Raw genomic sequence first — 23,689 nt, forward strand, 5'->3', positions numbered from 1 at the left:
AATAGATGCAGTTTATGTCCTGGGGAGCTTTATAATAAAAGCTGTATGATGGAGAGTTGTATAGTAAGAGATGGAATTCACGTTCCTTTTGCACCTAGTTTCACATAAATTGTGCTAACTAGAGGAACTGTTAGTTACAGTGTTTTTTTTCTGAATTTGACTTTTGCAGCTTTAAAAATGCTTTAATGAAGATCTCTTATGTTTCCTATTATTCTCACGTAGACACTAACTCACTTCATATCTGTGTATTCCCCTTTTCCTTCTCCAGGTGTTTCCTGATTCCTTGTAAACCTGCCTTTGCCCGCTTTGGTCTCCAGTTCCCAAATTCTTCAAACCTGCTGCCATGTTCATTATCCCTGTCCACCTTGTATTCTTCGCTTGCAGGCTTCCCAGAGCAACCTGTGCTTTTACTGAAATGTCTTTAACCTTTGTAAGACGTTTCCCTAATGTTTGCAATCTTCTGTGCATTTCTTCTCTCAGCAAAAGCCAAGTCCAAGTGTGGTGCCACCTTCTTCCCCTGTGCCAGTGGAATCCACTGCATCATTGGCCGCTTCAGGTGCAACGGCTTTGAGGACTGTCCTGATGGCAGCGATGAGGAAAACTGCAGTAAGTATCAGTCTACTTCCCAGTTAAGGCATTTTGTTTTCTTTCAGCTAATCATAGACAGGAACACTAGTTAGCTTTAGTTTGAGTCGGATAACCTGGTTGATCTGTGTGCCTCTTTCTTTTTTTTTTCTCTCAGAGAATCTCTCAGTAGCATCAAATGTTGATAGTGTTAATAACAGTCAAGTCTGCCTCAACAGGAAATGTAAACTTTGGTACTCCTCTCAGAAGAGTCTCTTCGGCCTTAGTGTTGTCAGATGCAGGCACTACCTCCTCCGATATGTTTCAGGGCTTTTCTTTGGTTGTTTTCTTGGTTGTTGGTTCAGAATCTCGGGTGAGAGTTCTGCAGAAGAACGATCATCTTTACAATAAGCAGTTTGAGAGTAGTGGTAGCGTGATATCCAATGTCTTTGCAAACCACTGCACTTCAAAATGGCGGATGGCCTGACTAAGGCAGGCAAAGTTTCACCTGCTTTCATCTTAGTTTTGGTTGTGTCCAGTTTTCACTCACTCATACACAAACACAGCGTCGTTTTCATTAGTATATTCTCCATCTTTTCCTCATTGCTGCATTTTATTTATGTATTTATTTATGCATTTATTTAGCCAAGCTAAGTGGGTGATTTCTTCAGTGGAATTTTTCTTCTTACTGATTTTAAGATGTGTCCTTTCTGAGCCAATCATTTCTACCTCCTGTTCTGCTGGCTGGTTAGCACCACTCTTAAAATTTTTACTTTTATTGCTGTCAGTGACAGAGAATCTTGTGTGGCGTTTACATCACAAAAACAGGCCTTGTTTAAATAATACATGTGTATTTAAGGATCCAGTTGACAACTATGATTTTTTTAATAAGGTCCAAGCTTGGTTTTGTTTCGTACATAATGCCAGCATGTTATATTAAGATGCATTAGTAATCTTGAAATTAGATTTGAGTTTCATGTTTGCTTTGAACGGGGTCTCTGTATTTCAGTATAATATGCATTTGTCAAATATTACAAATTAGACTTGCTCAGTTTTTATTGGCTTATTTTTCACTGAATTCACTTATTCACTTATTTTTCACATTTTTGTTTATTTTTTATCACTGAAGAAGATTCTTTGTTCATCAGTGCATTTAGGCTTCTCTGTCTATACATGTTCTCAAACAACAAAAAAAAAGCCAGGCAATGGTTATTTAGTGAAACAGGATCTTTAAAGGAGAAGCAGGTTCTCCAAGTGAGAAATGCCTGCCAATACATGAGTTTGAGCCCCTGAGCTGTTCAGCATTTTGTAGCAAAGTCACAGCAGAGATATCATTTGAAGTATGACTTGACGTGCACTAAAACCCTGTTGTGTGGCTGCATAGATCTGCTATCTCTGTAAGTTCAGCAGGGATTTATCATAGTTGTAAGGAAAGGTTATGTTCGATCCAGCAGCCCTGCTGCTATTATCAGGAGCTGTTAAAAGCCCTGATGTTGCATGGATCTGTAGGCGGAAGCCTGCAGCAAATAGCAGCTCGTTTTCTTGCTGGAGCAGGCTGGGCTTTTCCTTTTAATGTCATTTAAAGGTCAGGAGGAGGACAACAGACACCAGCTTTCAAAGATAACAAAAGGGGAGATCTTTATAGAGATCTATCACTGTCTGCTTCTAGGAGGACTTGCCTTTCTTGTTTGTGTGCCTCCCCCACACGTTGGGATCTCTATGGCAGCATGAACATCTTTTAAAGGTGCCATCTGTTGTTGGTTGAGAGTCTGCTTTGGCTCCTTGGAGGGCTGTGGCAGCATGATAGCACCTCTGCAGAGGATGAAGTTAGTGAAACAAGATTGAAGGCTAAGATGTTATGGTCTTTGGGTTACGCTTAAACAGATGGACTAGAAAGAGGTTTTGATGAATTTTCTTTGAATATTCTTGAGGTAGTGGACTGACAAATGGCAGGTTTCACTTTAAAGCATGCCACCTTGGAGTTAGTTATAAATTCTTTAATTTCCCATGTGCTTGATGTGCTTGTGGCATGTAGCTCTAACAAGGCCTTACAGCAGATAATAAGCTACTGATCTTCCTTTTCCTCTGTGCTGTTGAAGTGCACCCGTGGTACTTTCCAGCACGTCTAAGTGTCTAGTCACAGCTTTGTTTAAGTAGAGAAACAGTGCCATAGGTCCTAAAGTGACCTGCAAAATCAACGTGCTGTGCAAGTATGCAGCAGTTCCAGACCAAAAGAAATTTTGCATGTTCGTAATAAATATGCTTTCAGGGAGGTGGAGGAATTGGCCACATGTAGGAGTATTTGTTATGTATACTGGTATACTGCAGATTATATGCACAGAAGGTTTAAAGTGTGGTGATTTTGGTGTTGTGGTTTTTTTGTTTTTTGAAGTCTCTTTAAGGGCAGCTCTTACTTAAAAGAATAAAAAATAGGAAGCTAGTTAGTATTTGGGAACTGTAATCCCCTTTGTTATTGTGGCAGAGAATCACTTTGAAGCAGACAAGGCATCTAAACAGCTTTTTAAGATTTTCAATTGGAATGCTGCATTCAGTTTCAGTCACCTCGTTATCAAAAATTGGCGGGAGTTCAGAGAAAAGTGACAAAAATTAAGGGACAAAGAGATTGATTCATGAGAAGATATAAATTATGCATATCTCAGCTAAGGCATGACTACGTAGGAGGATGTATGTGAAGGGTGCAAACATTGTTCAAGGGGGGATTATGTAGTCATGTATGCTGAAGTATAGCTAAGAATAGAGGGATGAAATTAGGAGAGAGAAAACAAGATGAATATCAAGGAAATATCCTTAGCAGTGATACACATTGAATCTGTGATGTAATCTGAGAGAACTGTGCTGCTTGAGGCTTTTAAATGAGACTGTATATAGCAGCAAATGTGCTGTAAGATGCTAGGTTTAAAGTGAGTGAAAACGGCTCTTCCTGAATGAGTCTGCTTAAATACTGTTCTGCTTTTGCTGAGTGTGCATTCACCTAACTCACAGGGCCATATTTTGTGAAAGGATTTTCTGAGTGCACTTTAACTGTAAGAACGAGTTTCAAGTTCAAGCACTGAGAATTTGAGAAAAAAATCATGGGTGGGGATGAGCAAGGTGGGAAAAAAAGAGCAGAACAGGAGGTAGATTAAACACTGTGCTGCAGTTCTGAGCTTGGATTGTTGGTTTATGAAACTTGAGCTAAACTGACTTTGTCATAATGGGAAGCAACAGGTATGTTTATGGTAGGCAGTGCTACCTTCCATACAATTTTGAGTGGGGCAAAAGCTGAGTATCTAGCAGCAATTGTGATGAGGGCTCTCATGAAAGAACAGGATTACTACAATTGAGAGTAGACTAAATCTCTGCTACTTCTAGTGAATCTTGCATGATTTAGAAATTTCATCTCTCTCTGCTTAAAGAGGCAAGGTATGTTTTATTGCCAAGTTACTTCCACATAGTCAGTGAAGTGATCAGCTGTTGAGTTGTGACCTGTTGTCCTTAATTACCTAAAGGCTATTCCACTGCCTAAGAGAATATCTGATGAAAGATCTTTCTCTTTTCACAGCAGCCAATCCCTTGCTTTGCTCTACTGCCCGATTCCACTGCAAAAATGGTCTTTGCATTGATAAAAGCTTCGTGTGCGACAGTCAAAATAACTGTCAAGACAACAGCGATGAGGAAAGCTGTGAAAGTCCTCAAGGTAGGAATGGGCTCTTTTTCTATTAAGCAGCATTATACTAACTCTAATTAATGCGTTATGGACATAGAAATTATGTTTCTGTTGTTGCCCTGTGTTGACTAGAGCTGTGGTTTCCTAATCTGCAGTTACTGAGAGTGAAACACGTAGTGTGCGTGCGCGCGTTCTGGTGTCGGTGCTCAGAAGGTTGGTTGCTCTCTTAATTAATTTAAAAAATCACTTTTGCTGGAAGTGCTTATGATCTGTGATCCAGTGCTCACTGAAGTTGCTAGGAATCCATTTAGTGACTCCTAGGAGAGATGGGTTGGACCTAAGAGATCAGTAATAAAGTTTCTATTTGAGGAAGTTTGGTGGTCTGTCCGTTTGCCAGATAGTAGGTCTGGGTAGGCTTAAAGCTATGCGACCTCTTTGCACTATTACTTTCTGCAGGGTAGTCTTCACTGTGTGACAAGTCTACAGTATATTCTACAGTATATATAGGGTACATATACAATATATATACAGTATTTTCCTAGCCTTCCCTGTTTCACTATTAAGTGAACAATATGAAGTCAGGGAGGAAATTTTTATTACTGTTTGAAAACTGTGTATGAATTTTTTGAGACTTTCAAAACACCATTTCTGTATTTTTTTTTTTTCTTTTCAACTTTTTCTGTAACTACATACAGCATTTCTTACATTTGGTTTTTGTAACTTAATACCATGGTATTTTATAAAATGAATGACTTGGCGTTGACAAGTGATGTGTATCAGGCATCATCTTCTAAACCTTTTCATGTCTGAGTTGCTACTGAGAGTCCAGAGCAGGAAAAGATGGAAGTCTCGCTGGGTGTTTGCTGGGAAATTGCAGTGTGCTTGGGCCCACAGAGAACAGAGCACATGAAGAGAGAGATAAAGGATGGTATGAAAGAAGATGAAATCTGAGAAATTGAAGGAGAATGACTTCAATATTTAGCTGTTCTGATGATTTAGCCCTTCGTGAAAGAGAAAGTAATTCTGAGCTCAACATGGTGATAAATATTCTTGACAACTCATAAGGGAAGAGCGAAAACAAGCAGCAGCAATGTCAACAAAAAAGAGTTTACAGCAGTGGTATGTGATGATGTGTTCTGTGAGCTCTTTCCTTTGGCTGAAGATGTAAAAGCTGAACGGGTCATCCTCTTACTTGCCAGGGCTGTGTCACGTCCTGGGAACATAAATCTGCCTGGATGAAGCCCCAGAGAGGGAGCTGGCCTGCTCTGGTGTTGTGGTTGTCTTGGGGAAGAAGAAGAAAAAGGACCTTTTGAGGGTCTGGTGCTCTGTATTGCTGCTACAGTAGTGCTGCTGTGTTGTAGAGTGAATTGTTTTTCACTACAGGTCTAAGGCAGCCCAGTAAGATTAATGCATGTGGTAAGTTTTTTTTTTTGTTGGTTTTTTTTTTGACATCTGAAGCTTAAAGCAGCAGTGTTCTTTTCCAAGGTTGGGATGGCTGCTTCCTCTGCAGATTAATTGGCTGGATTGCCTCCAGGTTGTTTGTTGTCATGACAATCTGCTTTTGGAAGTGACTGTCAGGCTCAGGAGAAGAAAAGAGCTGTATTTCATGAAGCTGTTACTTTGTCTTGATCTTTGGTCCTTCTGGAAAAGTCATGTTATTATGAGGTGTTAAGCAGAGTAGTTCTGCCTCTTTCTGTGCATGAAAAAGCCCCAGACATGGAGAAAGGAACTCTCTTTTATTAGATTAGAGCAGCAAGGATCTGTTTTTATGAATATAAATATGTGCTTAAAAAAAAACCAAAAAACAAGTCCAAGTCCAAGATTGGGAATAAGGAGTGAAATTCTGATTGTGGTGAGTGCGTGTGATTGTCCTGTGGCAGTTCAAGAGCTTCTCTGAATTGCCATGTCCCCATCTGTCAATGGGTGATGCTTGCATACCTGTCTTTCCAAGTGAGGATTAAACAGTGTAATGTGCTCAGCTCCTCATCAGAATGTAAATGAAGAGTCCCTCTGGAGTTTGCATTATGGGTATGTCAGTCCTGGCTCCCAAACACCAGCAAAAAAAACCACCTTTGTATTAATTGAGATTCAGACGCTACAGTGGACAGAGCCTTTCATTTCTTACAATTCTTTATATAGCAGATCTAATTAGCGTAATTATGATGAATTTTGTATTAACACAGCATCCAACAATCCTGGTCATTAACTAGAACTCAAGTGTTCTTGGGTACTTAGGACAGAGTAGAGTGCATCTGTAGGGCATTATACAATCAAGATAGAGGATTTTCTTTCCTCCAGCCATGTCGTCATGTCAAGAGTAGTTGTTTTAATTCAGTGTAATTGAGTTCAGTCTGACACAGGAGATTGCCCTTGTGTGCTATTTCCCTACATAAAAAAATAGTTGATTTAGCAATCACTAAACTTCTGAACCTCTCCCTGTAGTATGATATTGTCATTATCACCGTTTAACAGACGGGGAAGAAAAGGCACAGATCAGCTAAACAAAATGATCCCGGAGTAACATCCTGGCTGGTAGGGGTAGAACTTCATCTATGCTTGTCTGCTTCAGGTGAATGTTGTGAGACTTAATCAATGTTTGCAAACTGTTTTGAGATACTAAGATAACATGTGGAATAGAAGTGTGAATTATTAATTGGTACTTTGCTCTCCTTCTGCTCTTGTGTATACTGACAAGCTTTTTAAATTAACACCTCTTCCTACTCCTCCATGAACTTCAAAGGCCTCCTTTATCCTGCTGTCATTACAGAAAGACTGCAGTAGCAAATCTCTTTGGTTTGTGTCAGACACTCCTTCATGCATAAAGGTCCTTTTGATCAAGAATGGTCACTCTACAGACTAGGAAAAGAGAATGTGACCTCCTGCAAAATGTATTGACCTGGCTTTGACAAGAGGCATATCCTTGACAAATAGTAGCTTTGCTAGAACACTGTGTTTTGCAATGAACCTGAAGTCATGAGTTTGTAAAGATTCATTTTTGTCATAAATAGGAGTAAGTACATTTGGGGATGAGGCAGGAGTCAAGTGCCACAAAATTTAGGTACAAAAATGGGAGGAAGGTCCCATTTTCTGAAAGCAAGTTCCTGCTCTTTTTTCCCATAGCACTTGTAACCCAGCGTTGAATATCTTATTAAGGTTTCTGTGTCATGAGGAAAGGGACATTATAAAAGCTTAGACCACAACAGTCTGAAAGCAAGTCAAATAATTCTATTCTTGTTCCCAACAGTGATTATTTGTAGGCCTTTTAGGTGCTATGGTAATCCTTGAAGCTGTTCCTTTAATCTGTCCCCAGCTACATTCTGATGATCTTTGGTTTCCAGCGCTGAAGTGGAATGGCCAGACTTTTCCCTAGCTTTAGTCTCTTATATTTATCCAGATGACCACTTGAGATAAGTCTGGATGGTGGGTATAACTACTTGCATTATCCACACTGTTACATATATGTAGCTCATGCAGAATTGCTCTTTCTAGGGCTTTGTTCTAGTTCCAGGAAAGTACCTCCCACCCATCTGCTTTTTTCCTCTGATTGCCTGGGGTATCTGCCACGTGTTGTGTTACATTATGGTGGTAACCTTTCCAAGCAGCACCACTGGCCTGCCAGTCATGGGGGAATTTCCTGCTCTGACAACAGTCCACTGATTCCTTGTTCTTAATATTTTTCAGCAGCTGTGTAAATTTTTTTTCACCTCTAGCACTGTACTTAATTTATTTCCTTAATTGCTTTTTATCTAAATGTATTTTTACAGAGTTTCTTCCTTCAGCTTATCCTCCATTTTGTGCTTTTTAGTCTAGAAAGATTTACCACCAACAAAGCATACTGGCTGTTCTAATTCAAACTCCTCTGCCTTTCATGGCCCTTCTTTTCTTTCCCACTAAGATTGCTAAAATCCTTTATTAGCTTTAGCCACGTTGCCTAGGAAAAGAGTATTACTGCTGCAGGTCTGTATTCACGCTGGCCGAGCTGGCTTCAGTAATGTTCCAGTTGTCACCCTGCAGTTGTTAGTAAACAGTCCCACTGCTGTCAAGTTACATGTTCTGCATGTGTCCTGAAGCTGATTGCTGTTCTGAATTTCTACAGTGCAATGGCCACAGCTGCACGTATGGATACTTCATGTTTACTTAGTTTTCATTGATTTTTTTATTAGGATTTTGATATCCTGCAGTATTCTAAAACAAATTTGGAAGCATACATGACTTTCAGCTGATCTTTTTTTTTCTATAGCATATATAAATTGCTTGTATGAAAACAGGCACCATATTGAATCATTGAAAAATCTGACCCTGTGTCAAACAAACTGACAGCCAAGTGGTACGGACATACTCTAAATTTCAGTGAAATATCACAGTACCTGATTTATAAAGCACAAAGAGCTCCCAGAAGGTTCCACTCCATGTGGAGCTTACAGTCAGCCCTTTGCATGTGGCAAACTGAAATTCTGAAATTCCCAAGTGCTCTGATATCACTTATACTTCCCTAAGCCTTGTAGTCTGAGCCTGGCTGCGCACGTTTCAAGTCTCTTTGACTCATTATTGACTCAGTCAGTAAGCTGAAGCTCCACTGGCAATTATTGTGCATCATCTTAGCCCAATTCAGCCTACAGCTGGAACGTAATACTCAGAGGCAGACTGAACAGAAGCAGGAACTCAAGAAAGGATACAAATAAAACGTCACTGAATGTTTCGTTAAAAGGAGGCTATGCCTGGGTGAATGTAGCTCCCTAATAGCTTTGTTTTCATTACAACACTTGCTAGATGGAGGTGTTTCTGTCACCTATGAATTGCTTCTTTTCTCCATTCCTATGTTCTCTGATCAATCTCAGGATTTTTTCCCTATTTTGACTTCATAAGGGTTTTTTTTCAAGAGGCAAAGCGATGCATCTGCGTAGAGACTAAAAGTTAAGATGGACAGCTGGTACAGGTATGTATGCAGCTATAGCATAGTGCCAGATAAGCAGTGACTTCAGGTCTCCAGATGAAAAAGAAATTAGCTTAAAAGAGTGTTGGTGCATCTGGGAGATGTCCTGCCTCCTCACGTATCTCCTGTTCACCCTGCTTTGTAGGCTGAAGCTGAAAGCAGTTACAGCAGCAGATGACTTGGCTAGTGTAAAAGTCAGTTGTATGACCTGGATTAAATCTTAGACAAGGTTTTGTGTCACTCAGGGCTCACCATGTTAAAAACAGTAAGGATGGGCATCTAGTCCTATAGCTTGTATGATTCCTGTTCTGTAAGCAGGGATGACTTGAGGATGTTGTATAAGCCCTAAAGGCACAGTTGCACAGTAGTGGTGGAAGAGCCATTTTTCCAGTAGTGTGGTATTGGATCCCTGCTGTAATCTGGTGGTTGTTTTTGTGTTTGTTTTTTTTTTTTTTTTTTGTTTGTTTGGTAGGTTTTTGTGTTGTTTTTTTATTTTGTTGGTGGGTCCATAGTTGGTGTTCCCAAACTAATTACAAAAAGAATTAGAAGCCAGTCACAGTTCAGCTGCTGTACTTTCAGCCATGGGAGCTGGAAACTGATACTACAAATGGAATGTTTTTTTATCACCTGTGCAAAAATGAAATAAGAGCTCTTAATAGTTGTGTCTGTATTTTTACCTTCATTTTGACACGTGCCTAATTAACAGTTCTAGAAAAAGGTGACAGGAGTATCCAGTTTCTTTGCCCATGCTTCAGAATTTCAAACATAGGTGATAAAAATGTCATGCTAGAGGAAGACAAATTTAAAATAAAGGACTTTCTTTTTTCCCCATTGTTCTTTAGGCTGATTAAATTCTCTCGATCTCATGTTTGTAAAAATCAATTTCTTCCAAATACTTTTTCCACGGGGTTTTAGCAGTATGTGGGTGGTTGAGGTATACCATGTATTTTGGCAGTGTCATGCAGTGTCCATCCTGGCTGCTGAATTGTGTTAACTTTTCAAAGTTGTCAGTGTCATTTAACCGAGTAGTAGGCTCCTGCTGCAGAACAGCAGCCTCCCTCTTTTTGCTGGCAGTGGAAAGAATTAAAATGAAAGGCACAGATGTTGATTTCTGACTTTCTGTAGAAAGGAATCAATTCCAGGTGGCCAAGTGCTTTTTCTAGAGTTAATGTGGAAAATAAATATAACATTTGTATTTAAAATGAAATGAATACCTATTTCAGTACCGGAGAAAACAGTTTTGGTGAAGTATTCTTTCTGGTTGGGAAAGAATTACTGTGGTACATAGTAGGTAGGTAGGTGCATAGGTAAAAAAGAACTGCAGCAAAGGTTACCTGGTTTAAGTGTTGAAGAGGAGTTGTCACTAGCAGAGTGACAGCTGGCTTGGCCTTCTCTTCTGTTTCTGGTCCTCACCCTCATTCATCAGACCCAGCCGCACCAATCTTTTAACTCTATTTCCATGCCTGGCCAAAATCTTGTTGGCATGACTCTCCCACTGGGGCTGCTCCTCAGCACCGCAGCTTCAATGAAGGGACAGAGCTTGGGTTGTAGTTTTCTAGCATTAATCATCTCTCAGGCATAATGCTTCAATCTGAATCTAGCTGTGAGAATTACCTGTGTTAGCAATGGCAGCAGAAAGTCTTATGTTGATTTAACCTCCATTGCCTTCACAAATCTTAGTCTATCATTGTCTAGCTGTCTGCTAGTTAGAAATGATTTTCCAACAGGAATGATTTGGGCAGCTTGCTTCTTTTGCAAGTTTGTGTGGGAAATTGAGAGGAGAGTACTAGACTTTCCTTGCTCTTTAGGAGTTGGGTTTTCTTTTAAGCAGCATAGGATTAGACAGAAGAGTTTATTGCTCACACCTTTGTGTATGGAAGAGAAACATCCCACAATTGTCTTTGTGAAGGTTAGTTTTCTGTTTGTTTTATTTTCTTGAAGCTACTGCTGTGAGGTTGGTGGATGTGGCTTCTGAAACATCAGGAAGCTAGTTTTGCACATGCTTAAAATCTGTATCTTTTCATACATGTACCTGGAAATAATCTGTGACGTCAGCTCTATCAAAGCTCTTGTGTGTGTTCTAACTCAAAGCCACAAGCAAGGCAGGTGTAAAAGTTAGGATCTGTAATCAGATGTTGTAGCAGTTTAATACTTAATCAATTATGTAATTGACCCAAATCAATATAATTTCTTGTAGACAGTCCCTGAGAGCAGGGTTACCAAGTTGAAAAGTTTTACTGACATCTGTTCAGCAAGAATATATGCTCCAGGTCGGCCAGATGTCTCTGCGGCTAGAAGCTGTGCTGCTGCGCTGCACTTGCCTCCGAGGAGCACAATGGGAAATGCAGAATTGCTCTCAAACGTAGAAGACCCCATGTGGTGGGGACTTGGATAGGTCTGGCAAGTTTATCCGCGTTCTTGAGAAATCCTTGTTTAGACTAATTTGGTTTCCTTAAGCTTCCCTTAGCTGACATAGCCACAATTTTACCATGACTTTCAGAAAATACCATTTCGTATATTTTAAGGGAAATGACAATGTGAGAAGCTGTGTGTGCTTGGGGGATATCTCGCAGTTGTGGTGGTATTAACATAAAAGTGTGGCTACTGCACCTCTTTGTTTTCACGCCCATTCCTAAATGCTGGTCCCACCAGATCAGCAGGAGTGTTATCTTTCTGCAGCTCAAGGAAATGGCTTTTGCATCTTTTGCAAGTCTCACTTCAGCTGCTGTGCCAGTCTGCTGTACTCACAGTGGAACAAAATAGCTTCAGGGTGATGTTTAAAACCCAAGGAAGTTGCCAGCCAGGGTTCCAGAGCAAGGTATTTCATGCTGCCTGATCTAAAACCAGCAAGTGAAACTTGATAAGCAAATGGATTACCACAAAAAAAAAAAAAAAAAATCGTTGCCAGACTTTAGATTAAACCAAGATTGATCCTCAGCCAAGCATTTCAGTACCTGTAAATCTGTGAAGGATGAGGCTGTTGAATTCTTAGCTTTCTTTTCTTTGCTGCTCTTGCATTAAAACTCGTGTCACAGAGCATGATCAACATTCTTTGGAAAGCTGGGCACCACAGGAAATTTTCTTCTGCTTACTGAAAGTTGTGAAGTGGTGAGAGACATCTAGACAGTTTTCAATCTGTGTGCTGTTCCCCAAGCTTGCCAAATTTACGCACGTCCCCATCTCACATTACCAGATATTCTGTGCTAATTTGCTGTAAAAGATTACGTTAAAAATCCATATTTATGAGGGATGTTAAAAACATAAAGCAATTACATGGTTTTCAATTACATAAACATCAACATGCAATGGGAATTAGAAGCTGAATAATTAATTTTCTGTTTATTTGTAATATAGAGTTTATGCAAACAGTAAAACCTGAAGAACTATCTGGGGGGAGCATGGAGGATACAGTGAAGTAGTGCCATAAAGTTTGGTCTCCAAACTAATTTTTAGTATCTCTGTTCCAATCCAGCTCAGCTGTCTAGGTAGAAATGGGCAAATTGGCTGCCAGGGAAAGTGGCAGTGTTCTAGGTGGGAAGCACTGGATACAGAAGTCCTGTTTGTACCTGCAGTTAGGTAGTATTTCCACCAACCTTGCTGAAGTTTTGGAAAATGGGCTGCACGTTCTCATGTCCTGAAGGCAGAGGCAGAAGCAATGATAGCTGTCTGGATTATTCCTCCCGTTGACTTGGTAAATGGCCTTGGGCATTCTGGGTTAACTTCTGTCGGATGCCTTATCTCTGTTTTACAGATGAAGAATACCAAACTTCTTCCTTTTGAATGCTTTATGAAGGCTTATAAAGCAATGTGAGGAAAATAAATATCATGGATCGTTTCTGAATATTATCTGTCAGCTGCAGAGCACCTGCCCATCACTGTGGGGTCTGAACGTTGGTGCAGAATTACATCCTTCCAGGCTTCAAAGCAGAATCTTCAAGGCTTGCTCTCTACTTTACCTTTGTTTATTTTAGTAACATTATTGCACCAGAGTAAATGCAGCTATTACCAGGTACTTAAGTGGAAATAATCTGGAGAATCCAGTGTTTTTAGGAGTTAGGTAGTGTGTTACCCTGTATTAAAACCTCAGGGACTTAAACAAGCATGTTCCATTTGTTCAGCTGCTTATTCTTAGGTCCTCATTTCTCTTTCACCCGCCTCATTTTGGTGATGGCTGTCCAGGAAAGCACTTCTAGACTTCTTAAAAAGGATTTTCCGTGGCAGATGGTGCTTGTGATTTACCCTCCACTAGAGAAGAGACTTAAAGTTTGCTTTCAGAGGGCACTTTAAGCTGAGTTTTCTTCAAGAATACTTTTCTTAGCAAAGATTTGAACCATAATATCAGTTAATTTTTAAGCCCTTTGTGGCTGTAACTTTGCTGACTGATGGACGTGGGACCTGGCTTGAGGGAAAGGGGTCACTGTGTACAATTAAATGGGAAGCTTTGCAAAGTGTTTGGCATTGGTGCTTATAAGAACTCATAGCTATAGGAATGTTGTATGGGAAAGAGGGTGCCCTTGTGGTGACTAATTTGCTGTCAAATTTAATTTTCCTATTTCACACTCTAGAAGCAGAAAACAACGTGCACATCTATGATTTTAAGAAAGCAGTGCTGTGGGAGAGGTTATTTCCTTGTTTAATAACTGGATGACCATGATCAACCAGAAAAAGGCAGGAGGATGAGAAGACTTGTTCTGCTCAAAACCTAACAGATTCCAAGCTGAAGTTTTTCTCTTGCTGTTTTTGCTTGCAATTAAAGCCAGCCTGGCTGACCAGACTGGGACAAGTGTGTTGGAGATCAGTTGGGATGGAATGGGCTCTTAAGAGCCACAAGGATGCTGCAGCAGGTATGTGAGGCCTAAGCAGCTGTTGGGATAAAAATGAGATATGGTGGCAGCGAGCAGAGCCTGTCTTTCAGACAAAAAGTAGGCATGATCCGAAGGGGCTTCAACCACTTTCCTAATTGTTTGTTGGTTTGGTTTTTTTTTTAAATTTTACTTTGTTTTATGAAAGGATGGCTTGTCCATAGTCCTGCCATTTGCTCTTATGGGGTAGGCAGCTGATACAGATGTGAAGGCAGAAATGGTGGTAAAACTCAGCTCTTGCAGTCATACCACTGTTTTTGTGATGAATCAACTGCCAACATTTGCTTTCTGGAGCCCAACATCTTGTTCATCTGTTGAGCTTGCAACACCAGTGTGATTGAATACTGAGTGTTCGCACAAGCCACTGCTGGGCTCTCTCTTGTCTTCCAGTGTGCCTTTTTCACCACCTTTAGATGTGCAATTCCCCATGAGCTGATGATTAGCTGGTGACTGTGTGAAATCAGATTCTAGTTATGACTGATAATTGCAAGAAAATATTCAGGAAGTGCCTTCCTGGCCAAGCTGGCTGTATTTCAAGACTTTGAATGTGAAGAAGTGCTGGCTGGAGGCGCCTGAGGAGACGTACTGAGGTGCTACAACAACTTCCATACCAGAGAAGGAGCACAGCATGGGGCCTCTGTGCACTGTACAGCCTGTTTGAGGTGGGAACCGAGCAACACGGAAAAAGACACTGAGGAAAGGGGTTAACTTCAATCTTCCAGGAAGTTACAGGAATGCTTTTGGTCTGTACCTTTCTTACTGGTATATCAGTAAAGTATATCAGTTCAGTCCTTCCAGAAAGCCCCGTGTATTTCCATTTGGATGGAACATGATTTTGTGCTTTTTCATTCATCATTTGAGACAGCACATTTGCACTTCCCTCTGGTAAACTATCATGATCTTTTCCTCAGTTGTTCTTGTTAGCTCGCCTTCTTGTTTCTTTCTGTCTCTGGTTGTTGTGTCATGCCTTCTTCGTGTGCTTAGTTTTGGCTTTTGCAGAGGTGCTGAACAAAAAGAACTCTAAGGTAATTTAAGACTTCTATCATACACACAATTAAAGTGGTGCAAGATGATGTTGCTCAGGTAAAGCTTTTCTTCTCAGTTGTTTGCATGTTTTATTGCTGCCTTGGAGGGATGGGCAGTGGTCTGGGCTGCACGTACACAAACACGTAAAAACTAACCAACCAAAAAACGACACCACAAAGAAAAAAATACCCAAACATGACATAAATCATTCTCTATGAGAACGCTGGATGAAGATTCCTTTATTTCATGCAGCTCTCTGATATGGGCTGATATTCATAGCAAAGAAGTGTGTATCTTGTTTATAACTTCAGGAGATTTAATGCTACACATTTAATGATGTCTGGAAGTCACAGTCAGGTGAGAGTAGGAGTTTCTGTCCCAGTTGTGCTAAAGCTGTTAGAGCAGGAATTTTCTTCCCACCTATTTTACCGCATGATTTGTACTGCGTATGTTTTATTGCCTTGATTTATAGCATATGTCCTGAGTTTCTCTGACGCGGGTAGCAATTCCGTGCGTGTGGTTTGCTAGGTGGAAGCAGTCTCCTGATGCTTTTGCCATTAGATCTGTGGTTTGGCAGCAGTGTTTTCCTGTCAGACACCAGAATGGAGCTCATGCAATGGAAGGGGGAGTTGTGGAAGAAGTTGCTGCATTAAACATCTGTTGGAGGGGGAAGTTTCCACAGGAACTGGGTTAATAATCCTCTTCTTAGGTATAAGCTGCGGATGACAGGTTGGTTATTTCCCCCTACTTGCAGAAACCACATGGCAGCAGAGTGTCAAAGCAGCTAACGTACAAAGTGGAAGGTGCACTAGCTGAAGTTGCCCATTCTTACATAAAGGGAAATGGGTCCATGAGAGCTGGTGGTGTTCTGCTGCAGTAACCCTGCATCCTTTGTCACTGCTATCCATCTGCAATCGCTGTGTTGGAGGAAAGTCAGTCCTGGCTTTAACCACAAGTCTTTGTCGTTTGGGACAGGGTGGAGTTCTCTGTACCATTCTTCCCTAAGCTTTTCCATCTCCAGAGTTGATTACATCTGTGGGGAACAGCAACAAAGTCAGCCAGCCTTTTTCACTTCTTTGCTCATCCAGGGGCTTCAGTGTTGTCTCTCTGAAGTAGTTACATTAATCATATGGCAACTGCCTTTGGAATTGCGATCCCAACATGTTCTCTCTCTTCTTTGGCTGTTTGAAGGAATTGCTTTATGTTTTTGCTCTTCCTCTCTTTTCTTTTCATACCCTTGCCCATTTTACTAGCATATGGTGAGAGAACCAGAACGATGAGGTTGCTGAGCACCTCTGTCCTTTGCATAGAATCATATTATAGGATCATAAAATGGCTTAGATTCGAAGGAACTTCAGAGCCCATCTGGTTCCAACCCCCTGCCGTGGGCAGGGTTGTTATCACTAGATGAGGCTGCTCAGAGCCCCATCCAACCTGACCTTGAATGCCTCCAGGGATTGGTATAAAGAAAAGGGAATGTTTCTCCTATGTGCTATGGCTGTTTCTCAATGAAAAAGCCAAGAACTACGACAGTGGATGTTTTCCAAAGTGCCTGTTTAGATGTATAAAGTAACATCAGTTTTAATAGATTCTGTGCTCCGAGGCATATTTGAAAACATCATCCTTTTATGTAAAAACAATTTTTTTAAAAAAGGAAATGTTTTCTACAATGCTTTTTTATTTAATGCAGGCAGAACTCTTCCCTGCTTGTGAGAATACTGATTTGAGCAGATACCACACAGACACTTGTTTTGCTTCCCTCCTTGTTAGAGGCTTCAAAGATGATGTCCAATGCTTGCCAATTTGGGTTTGCCCTGTGAAGCATCACTCTGCCAGGCTTTGTGCAGTGTGGGCTTCAATGCCTCAGGTAGTGAGGATTTCATTGTTCCTGGATGATTATTTTTTCTGCAATTCTCACAATAAGTCTCCCTGTTCTGACATCACCTCAGCTCTAAAGTTAAGTCAAACTCTCCTAGTATTAGATTCACTACCTGGTTTCTAGGCTTCTACTAGCCTGGAGTGTTGGTCACTTATTGCAGATGCAGAATGACTTTAACCTTTAGCTGTTGTTTCATTTAGTGTGCAGGACAGACTCTCTGGTTCTTAGGTTCCCTTGGAACTCGAATCAGGGAGTGAATTTATCTCAGCTTTTCTGAATGGAGACTGATGTTGAGATTAAAGAGAGCTCTGTGCCACACGGATTTGCATCTGCTCTTTCTATAAACTGTACTATGAACGTGCAGCTTGTGTTAACACCATTCTGTAAGCAGTGTTCATGACAATTTAGTGGACTAGTTGTTGCTGGGGCTTGCTAAATAGTTCCTGCAAGAAGATTCTGCTTATCCTGAGATATAATCAGGTAGTGCTGGCTGTGTCTTCTGGTTTGATAATTGTTAAGTGGTGAGATCAAGCTGAATTCAGCCCCATTCTGTCATTAGGGAGCCATTAAGCTCTTGCACTATGCCTTCGTCTTTAAATGTGGGTGTTGCCATTAATGTTTTGTGTATGGTTCATGCTGTCCCAATCTCCTCCTGCCCTCTGCTTTCAATATTTTGCTATTTTTTTTCCCAAGTCTCATGTGTTTGCATAGGTGCATCATTTCAGAGGAATACAGGAGGGATGCAGATGTTATGACTTCATTTATTTATTACACTGTTGGGGCTTTTTTGATCTCTGGAACTCAAAACAACTTTCAAATAATGTTTCTCTTTCATTTTTTTTGGCACTAGTTCCCCTCTCTATGGATGAAACTGATTTTGGGTGGTTCTCACAGGGTCGGTGACTGATAAATTGTGTGAATCCACCCTCAGTCCAGATGAATTTACCTTTTTCTGTTTTTATTAGATCTCAGTTTCTTCTTCCCAACGTAATTTACGTTTGATATTTCAGGCTGAAGGAGTATCTTGTGGGCCTAGGAAGGGGAAAACTTGGCTTCTGGTTTCCCCTCCCCATTTTGCTTGCCTATCCCTGAGCTGGAGCTCCCTTCAGCAACCAGCACAGTGATGCTGAGGGGAGCAGGGCGCAGACCCTTGTCACCCAGCAGTGGCTGAATCGCTCTGTGCTGCAGTTCCAGATGCTGATAGTGAGGGCACTGGCTCTGCAGCAAACCCAGCAGGTACTCGGCAGTATCTGTTTTCTTGGGTGCTTTCAGGCTGTGTAAAAGTGGAACGTGTTTTACTTACCGTGTTGCATCAGGGATCCGGAAAGCAGATCTGACTAGGAGGAGACCTTCCTTTGGAGGGCAGGAGAAGAGGAGTATAATATTTGCGTGGGGGGTTTTGTTGTTGATGGATTTTTTTTTTTTACTTTTATTTTTTTTACTGCTTTGAAACTGTGCATATCACAGCTTATAAAACACTTAGATCTGTGCCTACTGGCTTGTCTGTTTCCATTTCAAACCTGGATAATATAATTGATGTAATTTTATAAATACCTTTAAAAAAAAATTGAAAAAATTTAATACATCTTGAGGGACCTTGTTCTTCAGAGCGTTATATATATCGCTTTCTCTGTCAGTTCCTTTTGCAAAGCTGTTTATTTGCAGCTTCAAAGTATTTATACTGCTTAAGAACAGTGTTAAGTATCTTAATTAGCTTGGAAAATGTTCTGGGCTTTTTTGTTCTTTAATATATTTTAAAGATATTTTCCTTGGTGAGACTTCAAAGTGCCACTTCTGCAATTCCTTTGACTGTGCAAGTGAGCTGTCATATTCTCCAGAACTGAAGCTACCTGCTGGCATTTGTTTTGCTTTCAGGCCATCTCATCAGATACCATTTTTGCAGCTAGGCCCGCAAGTTACATTTGAAAGTGTCAAGAAGTCTTGGTGCCACATTGCCTAGCCTTTTATAGCAAGGAGAAGGGAGAAGGCTGGAGGGAATGCTGCCTGCTTTACCAGATCAGCACATTATTGGGCTGTGTGCATCCCCCGTACACTGCCCAAAGAAAAATGGGCACCTGCTCAGAGCCTGGGGGGGCACTGCGACACGGACCTGTCCTCACAACCCAGAGCTGTGCCTATTCCTGCAGCTCTCTGCTCTGCGTTTCATTGCTCCATCTCAGTGCAGCTGGTGAGCAGCTGATGGATTTTAACAAACGTGTAATTACTGGCACTATATACTGGAATGTTAAATGGAAGCTTCTAAAGCTGTAGTGAGGGCATCAGGAGTTATCCGAGAGAAGTTCAGCCAGGTAGGTAGGGGGAACTTTTTGGCCAAACACTGAATGCCCTGAGAGTCTTTGCCTTGTTTCTTACCCACCCGGCTTCTATTAAGACTTGCTGTTGTTGCTGCTTTTTAAAAATGTATTTTTCCAGTCAGAAAGGGAAGAACCTTCTGGTGTGATGGTGAGGCTGTGTTCCCATAGAAGTAGGCGTGTAACTTGCTGAGTTCCTATTTCTACTGTTTGCAGTGATGGTGTTTTTTTTCCGTTCCTATTCTTCCTCTCCTCACACCATCACACACACCTCAGAAGACTCATTTGCCCTAATCATGTGTTTGACTCACAAGACCCAGCAAGACAATAGTCTGAGGGTAAATTACTGTGGCAACTGCATTCACAGATATTGTGAACAGCTTCTTTAAAGCAGTGTTTGATTACTTGAGGTGCAGGTTTCAAAACACTATAGCAGATTCAGTAATTACTTGGCTTAAGCAATGAAGTTCTGTGGATACATTTCGTTTTTCACAATGCTCATTTTTTTTCCTTTCCAGAAAACGGACAAGAAGCCCGTATTAAAAAGTAATTAAATCTGCAACCCAAGCAAGACACAGAAAATTCAAAATGTAATGCTAATGCAGTTTTTTCATTTTGCAGATGATTGTGTTGCCCACTCACAGAGGCACAAGTATGCACATCATTAGCCCTGACAAAGAGCTGACGGTTAACTTTGACGTTCTTGGTTTCCAGAAGTTTATCTCACAATCTCATTATGTAAATGCATTATTATTATTATTATTTTAATTGCCATGAGAATAAATGTCTGTCTAGAGCACTGCATGGGATGCATCGTGCAGAAGCTAGGCAGAGCTACCTGTTCTGTTGAAAGAGAGTCGTGTTGCTTTGATTTATAATTAATCTTTAAGACTCTGAGGCATCTTGACAGTATAAAACAAACAAATCTGACTGTCTGACAGTGGTGTTTGCCAGAGGAGGCAGCGTCCCACATTGCATTGTATGCACAGCACTGTATGCATTGTCCTGAGGCTTGGCGGATTGCTGCCTTAATTGCTAATTTTCCTGAAGAAAAGGCATGTGTTGTGTGATAATGTGCACAGACTTACCCCATCCTTCTGGGAAAAGAAATTCCTTCTAGCCTTTCACAGTGCGGAAGGAGATTGAATAGTCAGGTGGTTCAAGACTACTTCAAGCCTTGTTAGTTAATGTATCTTCAACCTTAAAAGGTTGTTTGTTGTTTAGAGCATGAATGAAGAGTTTGCAGTGAATGATATCCTGCTTTAATAATAGCAATCTTGATTATTATTATTTTTTTTTTTAAACAAACAAACTCACCACCAACAAAAATTCAGTATCCTTAAGTGGGATGATTGCTGTGTATGAGAGGTAAGGTTTTTGTTACAGAGTTTTGTTTGTCAGTCTCCTTCTTCCACGTGTCTGTGATGCCATGAAAATGGAAAATAGGACTTTTTAGAACTAGAAGACTTGTAGTTTGATTATTGCAGAGTATTTAGTAAGTTACATGTAAGTAGAATTGACTTTCCATTTTTTAATACAGTAATCCTTTCATTTTCATGTGTGTACGTAGCTCTGCAATGCAAGGAGAAGGGTTAAAGCTTACAGACTTGTGCAGTAACTTAATGATTACTCACAATAATCTCTGCAGTGCCTTTATGGCAGTGTGGTTTGAATGCTTCTCTGCTGGTACCAGGCCTGCAGCTGATCACTGAATCACAATCAATTATGTTGAGACACAATCGATTAAGGTTGAGAAAGACCTCTAAAGTCATCTTTTCCAGCCATCCATGTGTCATACATGTGAAGAAATCGTTTGGTTCTGTTTTGGCTAAGCTTTTCTGGTGTGCTGTAGTCACGCTGTGTGTGACAATATGTGGTGATGTCACACTGTGCGTGACTGTATTATCAATCTTAAATATATTTGTGCTGTGCAGGGTTATGCCATCTATACTATCAGTTTCTGTTTTGTTAACAATGGTATCACATAAATGGAGAGTTTGGTTTGTGTTTAAAATGCTACAGTAAAGGGAAAATCATTTTTCTTTGGGCCACATGTAGAAAACTCTGGAATAATGGGATTGATTTCCTATCGGAGTAACTTGCCATCTCCTCTGTCACTCCAGAGGATGTTTTCCTTTCTGGTTCCCATTACTATAATTAGATGCATTCAGGGCATTCTGTTTCTGTTTATTAATATGTAACCACGTGATTGATTCTTGCATGCCAAGTAGACACTTTTTCCAAAGGAAGCACGTATTTTACATGAGTTTTCAGAGCAACTATGTGAAGAGTGCATATAAGAGGCACGATAACGTGCAGCTTGAACACTAACTAGTCTTTCAGACTTCTTTCTGTGCTCTTCCTTCTCATACACCTCCCTAGTTTTGTGGCACTGAATCATTGGTTCCCCTACTACAATGCTGGCTTAAATATTCAAAGCACTGGCTGTTTAACTTGCCAAGATAAGGTGTTTCTGTAGCATGTGGATTTTCTACTGATGAGGATTTAGTGGGAGGCTGACTTGCCTTTCTGAATGGATTATTTGTGTCAAGGAAAGCTGCTGACTAAGGATATTTGTAGACATTTTTAATGATCCAGAGAATGCACTCCTAAATATTTTCAGGTTTTTTTTTGTTTGTTTCTTGGTTTTTTTTTTTAGGGGTGTGAGGCAGGTGGGGTGGGGGTGAAATTACATCAGGTTGACATTCAACTTGTGTCTGCACCCTTTGACACTATTAGTTCCTTGCATATGTTGGGATAACTGCATGCAGTTTTTGTAGCTCTGATTATGTATGTACCCTGTCTTTCCTTTCCTTTCCTGGTGGAAAGGGATAATACTGTCTCTGAATCACAGCAGAATTGCTAAAAGCAATCAATAGTGTAAAACACACACACACACACACAAAAAGAACACACCTCCAGGGCACAAAAAGCCTCTGCTTTTCAGCCCAAAGAATTAATTTATATTCCCCTGGATGAGGTATGAATGTTAAACACTGTTATTCAATTCATCTTTTTCCAAATTGGTCTGAGTCTATGACTCCAGAATCATCAGTTTGGGGTCTGTGTGCTGTAGGGGATCCAGCAGTATCCATGCAACCAGATTTGTTGGCTGTAGCACCACATTTAGTCAGCTGAAGGAAGCCAGGCAATCCCTCTCCACCCCTGTCTGTGGTGTCTTCAGATGCAGTCACTTGCTTGTTTTCAATGCATTGCCTTACTGTAGTGAGTTTTATTCCAAACTAGAGCTTTGTGTAATATGGTAAATGTGGTTTTGATTTCATATTACTCCCTGCAACCCTGGGAGCTGCAGTGAGGATATAGGTGCTCTGCCAAATTTATCTAGTCTGGAATGGGTATTGAAGCCATGTAGATGAGCAGATATTCCCTGCGTGTTTCATTTACTGCTGTACTGATCTCAAGTGGTCCTTCTTTCTTAAAAACAGGAGCCTTTCTAGTCCTCAGAGATGTAAAGAACAATGATGTAATGCCAGTTCTTTGTCCCTAATTCTCCTGTCCATTATGGTTTCTGCATTTGTCATGGTCTGTGGTTTAGACCAGTGACAAAGTAGATGAGTACATTTCTGCTGCTTCTGCCAGCACAGCCATTTGCTCTGTTGATGGACAGAACAGGGTGTCATTGATGTTTTCTGCTCATCTGCTGCTGTACTGATATTGTAATGATCCTCCATGGCAGAGCAGGCTCTTTGTGACACGAAGCATTCCTTAGGAGTACAGTGGAGCTTAGCCCAAGAAAGACTTCTTCCAAAGGAGGCACAGAGCCTATTGGGAGGTTCAGTACTTGTTCACCCACCTGGCAATGGCACTTGGAGTGCTTACTGGCTGTGTCTGGGGCAGTCTGCCTTGGTGTTGAGCTCCTCAGTGTTGATAAAAGAGGACCCACGCTGTTGGCAACTGATTTTGCAAGAAAGATGACATTTTTATTTTTAAAAATACTTTCCTGCTATTGTAGCTGGAGTATAAATATAAGGATGAACTGTCGGTAGGCTTCCTGGCATAGCTCTAATTGTCACCACAGATCATAAAGGTATAGATCAAAGAAAGCGTCCTTGCCACTTGGGCCATCCTAATCAAAGGGTTGAGAGAGTGAATGCAGAATGCAGTTCCTTGATCATCTGTGATCCTACTATGTGACTTACAGCAATTTTCTGCCTTGATACCTCTTTCTTTTTTTCTTTTTCTTCCCAGTTTTTAAATGGGAGTAGTGCTGCTTCACGTCCCAGTGAAATCCCACTTGGATTTCACATGAACTTTTTTGTTGATTGTTAGCTTAAGGCTTTTTGCTGGGTCACAAGAGCTACAGAAGTCTAATCAGTATGGATTTTTATCACTATGTTGGGAAACCAAAACCAGTGTATCCTAGGGTTGACTCACATCTGCTTGGTATTCATCTCTAGCTATTTGCTGAGGGATGAATACTTCATA

At 40.7% G+C, this 23,689-nt stretch overlaps 1 protein-coding gene across 3 annotated transcripts in view; it reads left to right on the top strand.

Moving 5' to 3' along the window:
* LDLRAD3 (low density lipoprotein receptor class A domain containing 3) overlaps window positions 1–23,689 on the top strand; it is a 197,580-nt gene that overhangs the window by 140,250 nt on the left and 33,641 nt on the right. For 2 of the 3 annotated variants that reach the window (XM_052693332.1, XM_052693331.1), the window contains exons 5-6: window positions 481–606; window positions 4,127–4,261. In XM_052693332.1, the coding sequence (XP_052549292.1) occupies window positions 481–606; window positions 4,127–4,261 (261 nt within the window). The remainder of the gene's footprint in view (window positions 1–480; window positions 607–4,126; window positions 4,262–23,689) is intronic. The other variant, XM_052693333.1, reaches the window with a different exon arrangement.

The sequence above is a fragment of the Tympanuchus pallidicinctus genome, unplaced genomic scaffold (assembly GCF_026119805.1).
Source record: "Tympanuchus pallidicinctus isolate F22 unplaced genomic scaffold, pur_lepc_1.0 scaffold3, whole genome shotgun sequence".
Classification (NCBI taxonomy): domain Eukaryota; kingdom Metazoa; phylum Chordata; class Aves; order Galliformes; family Phasianidae; genus Tympanuchus; species Tympanuchus pallidicinctus.